Below are 13,786 nucleotides of genomic sequence, written 5' to 3' on the forward strand. Positions count from 1 at the left end.
ATGCACCATTTGAGGCATTGCTAACCTCATGGTAAACTCTACTATGAAAACTGTTCATCAGTATGAAAATACTGGGGCTTCCCTGGTGGCTCAGTGGTAAAGAATCTGCGTGCCAATGCAGGAAGCATGGGTTCAATCCCTGATCTGGGAAGATCCCATGGGCCATGGAGCCGCTAAGCTCGTGTGCCACAACCTCTGAGCCTGTGCTGTAGAGCCTGGGAGTCCCAACGATCGAGCCCACGCATGAAAACTACCGAAGCCCGAGTGCCACGGAGCCCACGCTCCGCCACAAGAGAAACCACGGCAACGAGAAGCCCCTGCACGGCAACTGATGAGTCGAGCCCGTGCAACAATGAAGAGCCAGCACAGACGTAAATAAATTATAAAGTAAAACGGAAAACACTGCTGTCACCACACAGAGGCATAACATCTGAGAATACGGAAAAGGGGTTCCCATGTGAAACCAACCCCCCGCAAAAGGCAGGAAGCACCCTGAACGCAGAGAGCAAGTCTCATCCGTGCCCGGATCCCTTGCTCCTGGTGCAGGGCTTGGCCCCACACAGGCGCTGAGCCCCTGTGTCTGCTGAACCGAGCGAGGTTGCTCGGACAAGGCCAGGAATGAACACGAGACTAAAGACAGGACACCGAAGCCCATCCCCTCCGAGGCTGGTTGTGGGGGTGAGCTGTGGGAACCGCGCTCCATCCATGATCCCACTCGGGGGCTGCGTGAGGACCCCCGGTGCAGGCAGGGCTGGAGGGGCTGCTGGGGCAGCAGTCCGAGGATCTCACACATGACTGTCTCCGGCTCCCCTGAGGGCGGCATGTCCCGCCAGCCGTGGGAACCCTGCGATATGTCCTGGAACCTGTCTGTGCTGGGATTCATGCCTTTCAAACGCAGCAAGGCCAGTGGACCATCTCAGGACAAAGCCCAGAGCTGGTCTCCCACCCCTATCGTCACTGGGGCCAGGGCTGCCTTCCTGGAGCAGCCAGTGCCTGCCCCGTGTCACTGACAGTCGTCAGGGAACAGACATTCCCTGAGTAGGTCTGAGGAGCAAATGGGCCCTGGACCACAGGCTTCTCCATCCCACTTCCGTGCGCCCCAGGGACCCCAGGGCCTGTCTCCATGGTAGAGCAGGTTGGGGAAAAGAGCCGTCCCCATGCATGCTGGCCAGCAGCTCAGCAGGAGGCCATGGGCAGGGAGAGGGCAACACCGTTCTTGGCGGCAAGAAGAAACTTGAGGAACTTTTTGTACACGCTGACATTCAGATCTCACCCTGCTCGTTAAAGTGTTAGTCACTCAGTCGTGTCTGACACTTTGCAACCCCAAGGGCTGTGGCCTGCCAGGCTCCTCTGTCCACGGAAATCTCCAGACAAGAATACTGGAGTGGGTTGCCATTCCCTTCTCCAGGGGATCTTCCTGACCCAGGGATCAAACTCAGATCTCCCACATTGCAGGTAGATTCTTTACTGTCTGAGCCACCAGGGAAGCCCCTGCTCATTAAAACCACCTCTAAACACCAAGATTTAACGTGGGGGCAAAAACTCCTCAATTCTCAGAAAAGAGGGTTCTGGAAGCTGCTGCTGATGGAAGGCAGAAGAGTGAAGGGTGGGAGGTCAAAGCATCAATGACCCCACCTGGATCATGGTCTCTATTCCCCCTTCAGTCTCAATACCTTCCCTTGCAGCTCCCCACAACCTGGGTATCAAAGGAGGGCCCACCATGGAGGGCTTACTATGGCATCTGCTCAAACACCAGGCGTTTCACCTCTTTCATCGTAGAAGCCTCATGAAGTAGCACCACTGTCTCTACTTTATAGAGGAGAAAGGGGTTGGTGTTGGCAAGGTTTAGCCATAGAAACATGAGAGAAGTCTAAAAAAAGACAGGAAAACTGAAGCCCATCACTGTGACACGACATGGGAGAAAGAAAGAAATCAGGACCCTTTTGTTACAAATCACACTCCTTCCTCGCACCCATCTGACACCTCGAGATGGAGGAGAAGCAGAGCGGGAGGCCCCTGGGGAGGGACAGGCAGGTGAGGGGCAGGGACGGTGCCAGCTGCCGAAACCTGCTGGCTCCTCATCCCAAACCACCAGGACAGAGAATCAGCAGGTCATCCTCAGGACCGGTCCGGCGAGCCCGCCCCGAGGCTGGGCGCCTACCTCCATGCGGGCCTTGTAGAAGTCCACGTCATGCAGCTTCTCCCGGCAGCGCACCAGCTCCATCTCCAGCCTCTCCACGCGGTTCGCCTTCTCCCTCAGTGAGTCCAGCTCATCCCGGTAGGCGCGAGCAGACCGCGCGTCCGCCGCCAGCTGGATGTTCTGGGAGACAGGCAAAGACAGGGGAGCCTGGCATGGGGGCGCCCCTCTGGGGAGGGAAGACTCAGCCACGGCTCTGAAGTGCTGCGTCTCCAGGACATCCCGGTGGCTGAGGGGCTCTCCGTGCAGGCTACCACACGGGTGGTCCACCCGCTGCCACTAAGAAACAGTCACCCCCATGGCCGTTCTCAGGATGAGAATGTCAGCGTCACTTTGAGTGGGAAGGAAACAACAGCCGTTGCTGGGAGCTCCCAATGCTGTATTCCCGAGCCCCTGGGCCACAGTTACTGGGGCGTCCCAGCTGCCCTGCCCTTTCGGCATGCACGTGCGTGCGCGCACACACACACACACACACACAGATACACAGTTACTGGGGCATCCCAGCCACCCTGCTCTCTCGGCACGCACACACGCACACACACACACACACACACACACAGATACACAGTTACTGGGGCATCCCAGCCACCCTGCTCTCTCGGCACGCACACACGCACACACACACACACACACACACACACACACACACACACACACAGATACACAGTTACTGGGGCATCCCAGCCACCCTGCTCTCTCGGCACGCGCACACACACACACACACAGATACACAGTTACTGGGGCATCCCAGCCACCCTGCTCTCTCGGCACGCACACGCACATGCACACGCGCACACACACGCACACACACACACAGATACACAGTTACTGGGGCATCCCAGCCACCCTGCTCTCTCGGCATGCACACACGCACGCGCACACGCACACACACACACACACACACACACAGATACACAGTTACTGGGGCATCCCAGCCACCCTGCTCTCTCGGCACGGACACACACACACACACACACTCGGCGCGCACACACACACACACACACACAGATACACACAGTTACTGGGGCATCCCAGCCGCCCTGCTCTCTTGGCACACATGTACACACACACACACACAGATTCACACAGTTACTGGGGTGTCCCAGTCACCCCCTCTTGGCACGCGTGTATACACACACACACAAGCACAGGTATCCAGTTACTGGGGTGTCCCAGCCACCCTGCCCTCTTGGCACGCACACATACCACACATGCACGCACACACACCTCCTTGCTCACCTCCTGCTTGACCTTCTGCAGCTCCAGCACCAGCTGATCCACCTCATGCCTGGTGTCCACCAGCTGTTCTGTCTTCTCCTCCCTAGGGGGCGATCAGAGCGATCGGAAAACAGTAAGAGGGCCTGCCAGGCATGCAGCGGAGCAGCCCACCACCCCGCAAGACCCCAGCGGGAGAAGGAAAGGGAACTGGGTTTCTGGCGGCGGGGAGGGGTGAAACTGACACGTGATGTTTGCAAAAATGTTCCTGATTTCAGTTCTTTTCCATTTTTAAGTTTACAATGCCCACCACCCTCAAACGACCTCCATTGGGCACCCGGTGGGCTTCCCTCGGAGGGTACAGAAAGTTAAGGAGACACTGGGCACAGCGGCACCACCTCACTGCCAAGCAGGCAGCAGCGCCCACTGGTGAGAGGCAGGCAGTCCCCGAGACGATGGGCAAAGTGGCATTCCCCCGCTGCAGGAAAGGGGAACAGGCCCACTAGATGGGGCAAGCCACGTCCCCCCTCCAGCCCCAAACCATACCAGTGTGTGGTCACCTGAGTCCAGATGGGGCCTGGGTGTGGACTGGTAGGAGCCCTAACCTCTTGGGAGAACCCTTCCTTGTGCCGGCCCCGGGAGGCTAGCTGAGGGTGCTCAGTGTGGAGTCAGAGCCCTTCTGCTCCCTGCACCACACAAGCTGATAGAAACGTGTCCGCAGCCCACGGCACAAGAGCAGAACCAACAGCCCAGCCGACCGGAGGACTCACAGCTCCTGCCTGACACGGCGCAGCCTGGCCTTGGTGTCCGCCAGCTCCACGGCCAGATGCTGCTTGTCCTCACTGGAGAGGCTGCTGGTGGGGCTGGGAGTGGACTCGGTGCTGGAGGACTTGAGGGGGCTAGGGGGGTGCTGCGCCTGGAGGTAGTCCCGCTCCTGGGTGAGGTCCACGATCAGCTGCAGAAAGGGGGGTGGGCAGAAGAGGGAAGGGAGAGCTTACACCCGAACTCAGCGCACAATGGTCAGCAGACAAGAGGAGCTGGCCGAGAACCAGAAACCAGGAGGAAGCAGGAGGCACCGGATGTAAGTTTTCGAAAAAAAGATGAAGTATTGAGTGGGACAGAAACCAGGAGGGGCTCGGAGCTCTGCACTTTGATGAACTTCCCCCTACCCACGGGGGTCTCAGAAGTGGCTGTTCATTCACTGCAGGGCAAGCGCCGCGCCCCACCATCCCCACCAAAAACCAGACAGAGAGGACCAGGGGGGCCTCAGGTTGGAGACGAAGAGTCAGGATGAGGAGCTGTCCCTCCTGGACCCGCCAGGCCGCCTGCAGACGCACCTCCGTGCACTCGTCCCGCTCGTCGATGAGCCGCCGCAGGTGGAAGACCATGTTCCGAGACAGGGCCTCCAGCTCCTCCGGGGCCACGTCCGGGAGCTCCAGCCACTGCAGGTCGAACACGTTCTCCTGGTTCTGGGTCACCTGCGGGCATAGGTCAGGTGCTGCAGAGGCGGGCAGGGCATAGCTGGGGGTCCCGGGAGCAACCCCTTCCCATGACCAGGGGGCAGGGCCCCCGCTGACTGGTCCTCCGGACAGATCTCTCAGGGCTGTGCAGACGCCCCTTAGCCAAGCTCCACTAGTGAGTCAGGCCTGCTCTCAACACCAGCTCCTAGAGGACACAGACTTTTATATTTTTATTTTTTAAATAACAGAGAGCACACCGTACAACTCAGAAGAACTTCCCTAACAGAAACCATCCTCAGAGATTCTTACTGTAGCATCAATTAACAACATAAACAAAGTAAGTCCTAGGGATGCCAAGGGTCAAGAGAGGAATGGTGTGTTACTTCTTACAATCTAACGCAAGTACAGCATGCGTTAAAAATCTCATGTTGAAATGTTGAGTATGCAACAATCTTACATTGCTTTTTGGGAAATATTTCCTAATTTAAAACAATTTGTTGGTGGGGGTCGGGTGGGGGGTAACCTCCCTGGCAGACCAGTGGTTAAGATTCTGCTTCCATTGCAGGGGACACAGGTTCGAGCCCTGGTCGGGGAACTAAGATCCCACATGCTGCATGGGGCAGTCACACAAAACAAAACAATTTGCAGGTAAGCTTGTGTCTCATCCCCACAGGCTGCATAAGATTGGTGGTTTTTCCCTTTCTGTCAGGTGTGAGTGGAAACCCACAGCCAGGCCTACAATGGGCAGCCTCTTCAACCTTCAACTACTCTGCCAACCTGACCTTCTCAACCTGACACCCCCAAACCTGCCAAAGGAGGTAGAAGATCTATTTTGAGTCCCTACCCTCTCCATTTGGAAAGATAAGTGTTAGCACACTCAAGCCTCAACAGGGGAGAAAACAAAAAGAAACCAGGGGTTATGCACTCAGACAGGCACACCAAGTATTTATATTTTTCAGTAACAGAGAGAAGGAATGGTTCAAACACAAATCACAACAAAAAAAAAAAACAAAGACAGAGCCCTTCAGTTTCTCAAAAGACACCCGTTTTCTTACCCCTCCCCACCTTACAGGGAAAATTTGGGGATTTCCCTGGTGGTCCAGTGGCTAAGACTCTGAGTTCCCAAGGCAGGGGGCCTGGGTTCCATCCCTGTTCAGGGAACTAGACCCCATATGCTGCTGTCAAGAGTTTGGATGCCACGACGAAGACACAGCACAGCCAAATAAGTTAATTTAAAAAAATTGGGGATTCAGTGAGTCTCAGAGAATGAGGAAGAATCTTACCCCATAGTACAGGGCGTCCTAAAGTACGAACTGGGATTGAGAGGCTGGGTTCCAGGCCTGCTCTATACCAAGGCTATGGAAAGGCCTCTATAAAGGGGGTTCAGGGGTACAACCGCAGCCACACACCAGTAACCCCAGGAGCCTGTAATGAAAGGCTTATGTCTCTCCTCCCCATTCTGACACGGGGTTTCCCATGAGGCCGGGGCACCTGAATGTTTAAGAAACACCCGACTAATTCCAAAACCCAGTCCCCAGGCGAGCCACCGACTTTGATAATCATGCAGGACTCCTTTCTGGGCGCATACCTTTTTATCTTTAATATCCTGCTGGTGGGATGGGGGAGACAGTGAGCGGCAAAGTCCTAGCTAGTCTCCAGGACCTAGTCCTCACATATATTTTCAAAACACAGAGACACACAAGGAAAATCAAAAGGCAGAATGGTTCCATGGCTAGCAGGTCCCTGACACGAACGGCTGAGACTATTTCCTAGAACACTTGACTGGCTCTGCTGGCTGTCCTTCCCACAACAAGCCGCAGCCCTGTCTCCTGCATTCAAACCCTGACTCGGAGCTCGCCACCCACAGTGCCCCGGCCGGCGGCAGCTGCACCCCGCGAGGGGAGCTCCGTGCTCAGCTGCCTCTGCCAGTCACGCACCTGCTCCTACGTGCTTCTGCTCATGTCTTTTTCATGCATTTATCTCAGCTGTCCAATTAGACGGAAGGCTGAACTGTATCTCCTAAGATAATTAAAACACATAACGCTTCTTTTGCAGGAGGGTGGGGTGGAGGTCAGGGCAGTAAGTTTCCAGGGAAACTGTCCCCCTCAGTTGACACCACCTCTGCCAAGGTCAACGGCACAGGGGGTGCCCTCAGCACAGAGCCCCCCACTCCCAACCCCACCCAGGGGGGGTGGGTGTCTGGAGATAGCCCTTCTGGGACTCGCTGGTTTTCAACTTCCCAAGGGGTGGCGGTTGTTTCTCTGCCACATCACTGACAGGAGCAGCAACTCTCTCTCTCCATAAAGATCAGCCATTCGAAACGGGGTGACATTTGCCAGAATACATTTTCAGGGACTGTAAATCAAATTCTGAGCCTAAACTGCTTGACAGCTCTTAAAAATAGTCTGAGTCCATATTAGGCAAGAAGAAGAGGCAAAAGAAGACTTGATTGAAGTTTAAAAAAAAAAATTTTTTTTTTCTTTTTTCTTTTGTTTCAAACCCCCATTTTAGCTTGCTGACAGCTACCTTTCCAAACAGGATCCATTTGTCGATGGCGTCTGAAACCTTAAATTAGCAAAATCATTCATGGGTGATGTGTTCTTCAGCCTTTTCAGGGGGAGAGAACCTGCCTCCTGGGTGACCCAGGAACAATGGTCCACAGCTAAGCACCTCCCCAGAGCCTCCCACTTACCTCCTGAATATGAGCCACGATCCCCGCCTGGGTCTCAATGTCCAGCTGTTTGATCCTTTCAATAAACTCCTCTTTCCTCTCACACTGCGGAGGGTTACAAGTGTTAATGTAAGCATTTAACAATGAGGGCCACCTGAGGCCACCAGAGTCACAGAAATACAGTTTCAAAAGGAGCCCCACCCCTGACTCTATCTTTTATAACCGAGAATGCTCTGCACACCCCCCACCAGCCCTCACACTGATGTTTCTCTGTAAGTGGCTCAAACTACCTGTATCACAATCACCTGGCGGGGGAGGGGGGTGGGGTGCTGTCTTTAAAAACACCAGTGGGTGGGATACAGACAAGCTTTCTAGGGGGTTCTTAAACAAGTCAAGACCAAGAGCAGCTGGTTTAGGCCAGTGGGGGGTTGGGGAAGCAAATCTCATCTGTAAAGGGCCAGATGGTAAAAATCTTAGTCTGGAGAGGCCATCCATCTAAGCTCATGCCATAGGAAGAAAGCAGCCACAGGTCCTATGTAAAGGAATCAGCATGGCTGTGTCCCCATGAAACTGTGTTTACAAAAACAGGTGGCAAGTCAAATTTGGCCCACAGACTGTCTGCTGATCCTTGCTCTAGATGTCCCTACACTGGGGACAATTTGCTAAGGACACCTGGCCCCGGGGATCCCCACCTGACCTCTTGTCCAAGACGCCCAGGGCTAAAAATGGTTGCTACCTAAGATTCTGCACGTCGCTCACAGGAACCCTTTGACCTTCTGTCCCGCTGGGCTGAAAGTAGCTTCCTCCTCCATCACTGAAGCGGGGGCATCATCCCCACAAAGCAAACCCAAGAACAGCCCTCTCCACCCACCTGCCCGAGCCCTACCTGGACAGCACAGCCGAGTACCAGCAGCAGCACCTTCTTAATCTCCTCCATGCTCTTCCCTAGATCAAAAGAGCAACACAGTTAACTAAGCTCAACTGTCTGAAAAATTTCACCAGTGATGTACACACACCTACCTGCTGCGGGGGGAGCGGGGTGAAAATCAGATACGCTAAAACAAAGCTCTTTGCCCAATGATGTCCACTTAGGGTGTACACACTTCATCTGTTTTCTGCATGTGGGTTTGTTTATTTCTTAAACCAAATAAAAATTCTTGTTCCACACTACTTGGGGCCTTTTCCATTCAGATGTATCATAAACGCTTTGTGTGACGATCAGTGAATATGAGCATCCCTTTCTAGTGTGTGTGGTCAGCCAAGTACAATGGAAGAGAACCATCCCCCGGCAGGGAACACTCAGTCGACCCTGAAATAAAACTGGACTTAACCCTTCCCTTTCACCACACAAAATTTCCAACACACGAGGCAGAAGAGTAAAGTGAACCCTCCGCTCATCACCCACTTCACATCATCAACACTTTAAACATCTATTCCATCCTCCCGACCCCTGCCTTTGTTCTCAATGTCTGGCTGGAGCACTCCGCAAAGCAAGTCCCAGATACCACACACAGCATTTTTGATGGTCTCCTACTTTGTACAAAAGCCACGAATGAATTCAACTACCCCCTTTCCAGAGATCTGATTTTTTGATATTTTCATCTAAATGATTCTACAAAGAACATCTTCTGGCTAATTCTTTCATCCATACTTCCCTCTTTAGGATAAACTCGCCTTTCAAGGTTTTTCCGCTTTCACAGAGCCCTGCAGAAAGGCTCTGCCATTTTACTCCCTCACAACTAATATACGATAAGCCCCACATCCCCACAACCAGACAGTCTTACTGCTCTTCCTCAGCTTTGCCAATCAGGCCCCAAAAATCACATTTCATCATTTTACATCATGTCTCTTTCACTATGCTTGAGGCTGTTGACTTAAAAAACAGCTGCAACCTAAAAGCTGAAGAGTTACATTTTATCTGGTGGGAACTTTCAGGACTTCAAGCCTGGGAGACAGCATCTCAAGTGACCCTGAGAGAACTGCCCCAAGGAAGAGAGGGCAGGAGTCAGATCATATATAAGTCTGCAACAAAGGGGAGGCAGTCTGAACATCCAAAGTATTTTTTTGAATTAAAGAAAATCAGATATCTCAAGGGATCTAGCGCTTTTCTATGTATGGGAAGATGCAAGAGCCTGGGCTCACTGCAGTCATTGCTTTCAAATGCATCTCAGCTATCTGGGGCCAGTATCCTGTGTTTTTCACATCCTGAGTTTCTCAGTGCTCACTGTAGGGAGGGGCTGCAGTCTGAAAGCGTCAGACAGAGCAGGTATCCTAGCTGCCCTGGAGGGCTGGAATCGCTGATGACTATGACATCCTTGTTTGCCGATAAGACAGAAGAGAATCCATTTTTCAAGGCCAAGTGGGCCTTCATCTATCGTTTCAGTCGCTTAAACAGAGTCAGGATATAGACGCTCCAGACTTGATTTGTTCACCAGGAGGCCCTGTGATCCCAGCAAGCTGTACTCTCTTTCCCAGGCTCAGTTTCCACATCTGTGAAAGGAAGGCAGCCAGCCTGGGTGACTTACAGGGTGGTTTTCAAGTGGAAAATTCTACAGTTTTATGCCTTTCCCATTATATACTCTATTCTATTGATGGTTAGTGGAGAAGGAAATGGCAACCCACTCTAGTATTCCTGCCTGGAGAATCCCATGTACAGAGGAGCCTGGCGGGCTACAGTCTATGGGGTCTCAAGAGTTGGACACAACTTAGCGACTAAACCACCCCACCACTGATATTTAGGGGAGACGTGACATGCCAGAAAAAAGCATCATTTTCCTGAAAGACTTGCCAACACCCACTTACACTGGGCTAAAATGGTCCAAAGCATCATCAATAACCCCGGGATGAAGAAAACCAAACTCGTGTCCAAGAGCCAGTGCTGTGGTTCATTTCGGGTCCTGGGGTGTAAGGTATATACAGAGTAACCTGTGACCTCATCCTAATGCCTCTCAACTGAGACACAGCTCAAAACAGCTTTTCCTGAGATGATAGCATGATGGTCAAGTCTCACAAGCAGGGGCTGGGCATTCCTACCTCCCAAGCTGGAGGTGGGCAGGATGGGCTGGACCATGGGGTCCCTGCAGAGCACTCAGATACCACAAACCTATTGCAAAAAGCTTCTTTATTTATTCTGGCTGTGCTGGGTCTCCGTTGCTGTGTGCAAGCTTTCTCTAGTTGTGGCAAGGGGGGCTACTCTCTAGCTGCAGTGCTCACGCTTCTCACTGGTGGTGTTTGGTGGTGGTGTCTCTTATTGCGGAGCACAGGTCTAAGGTGCACAGGCTCAGCGGTTGTGGTGCACGGGCTTCGATGCCCTGAGGCATATGGGATCTTCCCGGACCAGGGACGGAACCGGTGTCCTCTGCACTGCAAGACGAATTCCTAACCACCGGACCACCTGGGAAGCCCAGACTTCACACTCTATAAAGAATCAGGTTTGGAGTTCCAGATCAATCATGATGACCAAATCTTCTCTTTGCTGGTAAGTGTAGAATTTCACCCATGTTTAAAATGAAAAAATTCTCAAAGACTTGTGTAGCTTTTTTTTTTTCACCTGAGGCCTTTAATTTGGCCTGAGAGACTCTAATCCATAGACACAAGTACATGGAACTCTACAGTGACTCACTATTAAAGCTGAGGTGGTGATCAGTCACGATTTTAGTTCTGATAAAAAAGAAAAGGAGACGCTCACCTGGGTATTAAAAACCCCCAAAGAGTCTCAACAAAATCTCCCCTGGCCTCAGTGCTCACACCAGCCCCTGCGGCTGTCCTCACCTCTGTGTCTTCAGGATCAGTCCCCAGAGGCCTGGCAACGGCCCCTCGTAAGCCCTTTGGTGGGTATAATAAGGACAGACCCCTTCCAGCCATCACGGGCTCCTCTTCCTGCATTAATTCAGCTTTCACAGGCCATGTACCTGGGGCTGAAGCCAGCGGAGCTGACACACAGGAAGAAAGCATTTTAAGAGCCTTGGAGCAGCTCAAACAGAAGTCAGGGTTCAGAGGATCTTTATATACTGTTCACAGCTAAGGCCCCAGAGGACCTAATTATATCATACTTTGGATAACTTAAACAACTTGGATGATCCATTCTCCCAGCCTACAGCAGATAAAAACGGCAAATTCAAAGTGGGCAGGAACGCGAGTCAGAACCACCGTGAGGAGCTACAGGGTAAGCTGGCTGTCTGAGAGCAAGGAAGAGACAGGAGGCGCTGCACACATCCACGAGCGCCACGGGCTGAGGCTGTTCAGGGAAAGGATGAGGCCTCTGCTCCCTCAGCCTCCTGCAGTGGCACACAATGGCAACTGTGACTGGCTCATTCCTCCCTTTCTTCAGTCACACCCATCACACACCAAGAAAAATCTCAATCTGATCCAGAGACCTATTGGGAGAGTACGGAATTCCAGTGGGCTAATTTTATAACAAAGGAAAAAAAAAAAGATCTTAAAAGTAGAGAATTCATTTCTTCATTTTAGAAATACAGTCAGGGAATAATTATTTAAAATAAGCTTTGGGGGGACTTTCCTGGGAGTCCAGTGACTAAGACTTCCTACTCTCATTGCAGGGGGCCCAGGTTTAATCCCTGCTCAGGAAACTAGATTCCACATGCTGCAACTTGAAGAAAAATAAAAAAAGATCTCATATGCCTCAATAATGATTAAAGATTCCATATGCTGCAACTAAGACCTGGCACAGCCAATAAAGTAATAAAATAAATTAAATTAGATAAGCATTTTGGTGGTGAGCAGGGCACTAGGGAAACTCACCCCTGCCCTCAGTCACAGGAAGCAGAGCTGTGCTCATTCTCACCAAGCTAAGTGAATAAAAACATTTGCTATCACAAATGTATCCTGTGATTTTTACCCCTACACAGATTTCCAGCAAACTTTAAAAAAAAGAAGAAGAAGAAGAAGAGAGTAACAGAGAAAAGCAGAAGTTCACTCATTTCTCATGGGAAGCTGATGCCCAATTTCTCTCAGGATTTCTGCTATTTTCAAAAGCTACCAGATTGTGGGTTTTGAATAGTTTCACAACATAACAGAGAAGACTCTCTGCTGGGTCCCTGCCAGCAAGGGCGGCTCTGTGACACAGTTATGCAGGCAAAGAAGGAGGAGCCCTACAGACAACTCCCTCCAAACACCTACTGGGTGCTGGGTCCTTGCTGAGCACATTCCATAGTCAACACAGTTCTCTGAGCTCAGCCCAAGTGTGATCCTCATGTCCAACTCTGTGACTCGATGGACTGGGGCCTGCCAGGCTTCTCTGCCCATGGAATTTTCCAGGCGAGAATACTGGAGCAGTTGCCATTGCCTACTCCAGGGGATCTTTGACCCAAGGATCAAACCCGCATCTCTTAGGTCTCTTGCACTGGCAGGCGGGTTCTTTTACCACCAGCGCCACCTGGGAAGCCCAAGAAAGCTTGGCTCAAACCAAGAAAACCGGCAATTTTAGAAGCTGATAAATGCTATGGGAACCCAAGGGAGGAACACCTCATTTGCAATAAGGATCAGGCAAGGCTCCTTGGAAGAAAAGCTATGACAAACCTAGACAACGTATTAAAAAGCAGAGACATTATTTTGCAGACAAAGGTCCATATAATCAAAGCTATGGTTTTTCCAGCAGTCATATATGGATGTGAGAGTTGGACCACAAAGAAGGCTGAGCCCTGAAGAATTGATGCTTTTGAAATGTGGGGCTGGAGAAGACTCTTGAGAGAGTCCTTTGGACAGCAAGGAGATCAAACCAGTCAATGTTAAAGGAAATCAACCCTGAATATTCACTGAAAGGACTGATGCTGAAGCTCCAATAGTCACATCACACCTGATGTGAAGAGTTGACTCACTGGAAAAGATTTCATGCTGGGAAAGACTGAGGGCAGGGGGAGAAGATGACGACAGAGGATGAGATGGCTGGATGGCATCACTGACCCAATGGACAAGAGTCTGAGCAAACTTTGGGAGACAATGAAGGACAGGGACGCCTGGCGTGCTGTAGTCCATGGGGTCGCAAACAGCTGGACACAACAGCAACTGAACAACAACAACAAGGCTTCCAAAAGGAAATGACTTCTGAGCTGAGACCCCAGGAAGAGGAGAGGTAGGTATGGGGGCTTTTCAGGGAACAGCATATGTAAAGGCCTAGATGTAAGAGAACGTGGTGCTTGTCAAGATATAAAAGCTTTGGTCTTAAGTTGGGGGTGGGTTTTCATGAGGAATGGGAGGCAGGGTAGGAAACAACCTGGTGAGTCA

The 13,786-nt window shown here is 51.8% G+C and overlaps 1 protein-coding gene across 2 annotated transcripts in view; it reads right to left on the reverse strand.

Annotated features, from left to right (window-relative positions):
• The window catches only part of CCDC88C (coiled-coil domain containing 88C), a 145,568-nt gene that overhangs the window by 56,683 nt on the left and 75,099 nt on the right, over window positions 1-13,786 (reverse strand). For both annotated transcript variants that reach the window (XM_018066131.1, XM_018066130.1), the window contains exons 5-10: window positions 8,430-8,488; window positions 7,565-7,648; window positions 4,750-4,890; window positions 4,183-4,367; window positions 3,437-3,518; window positions 2,162-2,320 (exon numbers count right to left, since the gene is read on the reverse strand). In XM_018066131.1, the coding sequence (XP_017921620.1) occupies window positions 2,162-2,320; window positions 3,437-3,518; window positions 4,183-4,367; window positions 4,750-4,890; window positions 7,565-7,648; window positions 8,430-8,488 (710 nt within the window). The remainder of the gene's footprint in view (window positions 1-2,161; window positions 2,321-3,436; window positions 3,519-4,182; window positions 4,368-4,749; window positions 4,891-7,564; window positions 7,649-8,429; window positions 8,489-13,786) is intronic.

Source organism: Capra hircus, chromosome 21, assembly GCF_001704415.2.
Source record: "Capra hircus breed San Clemente chromosome 21, ASM170441v1, whole genome shotgun sequence".
NCBI classification, from domain to species: Eukaryota; Metazoa; Chordata; class Mammalia; order Artiodactyla; family Bovidae; genus Capra; species Capra hircus.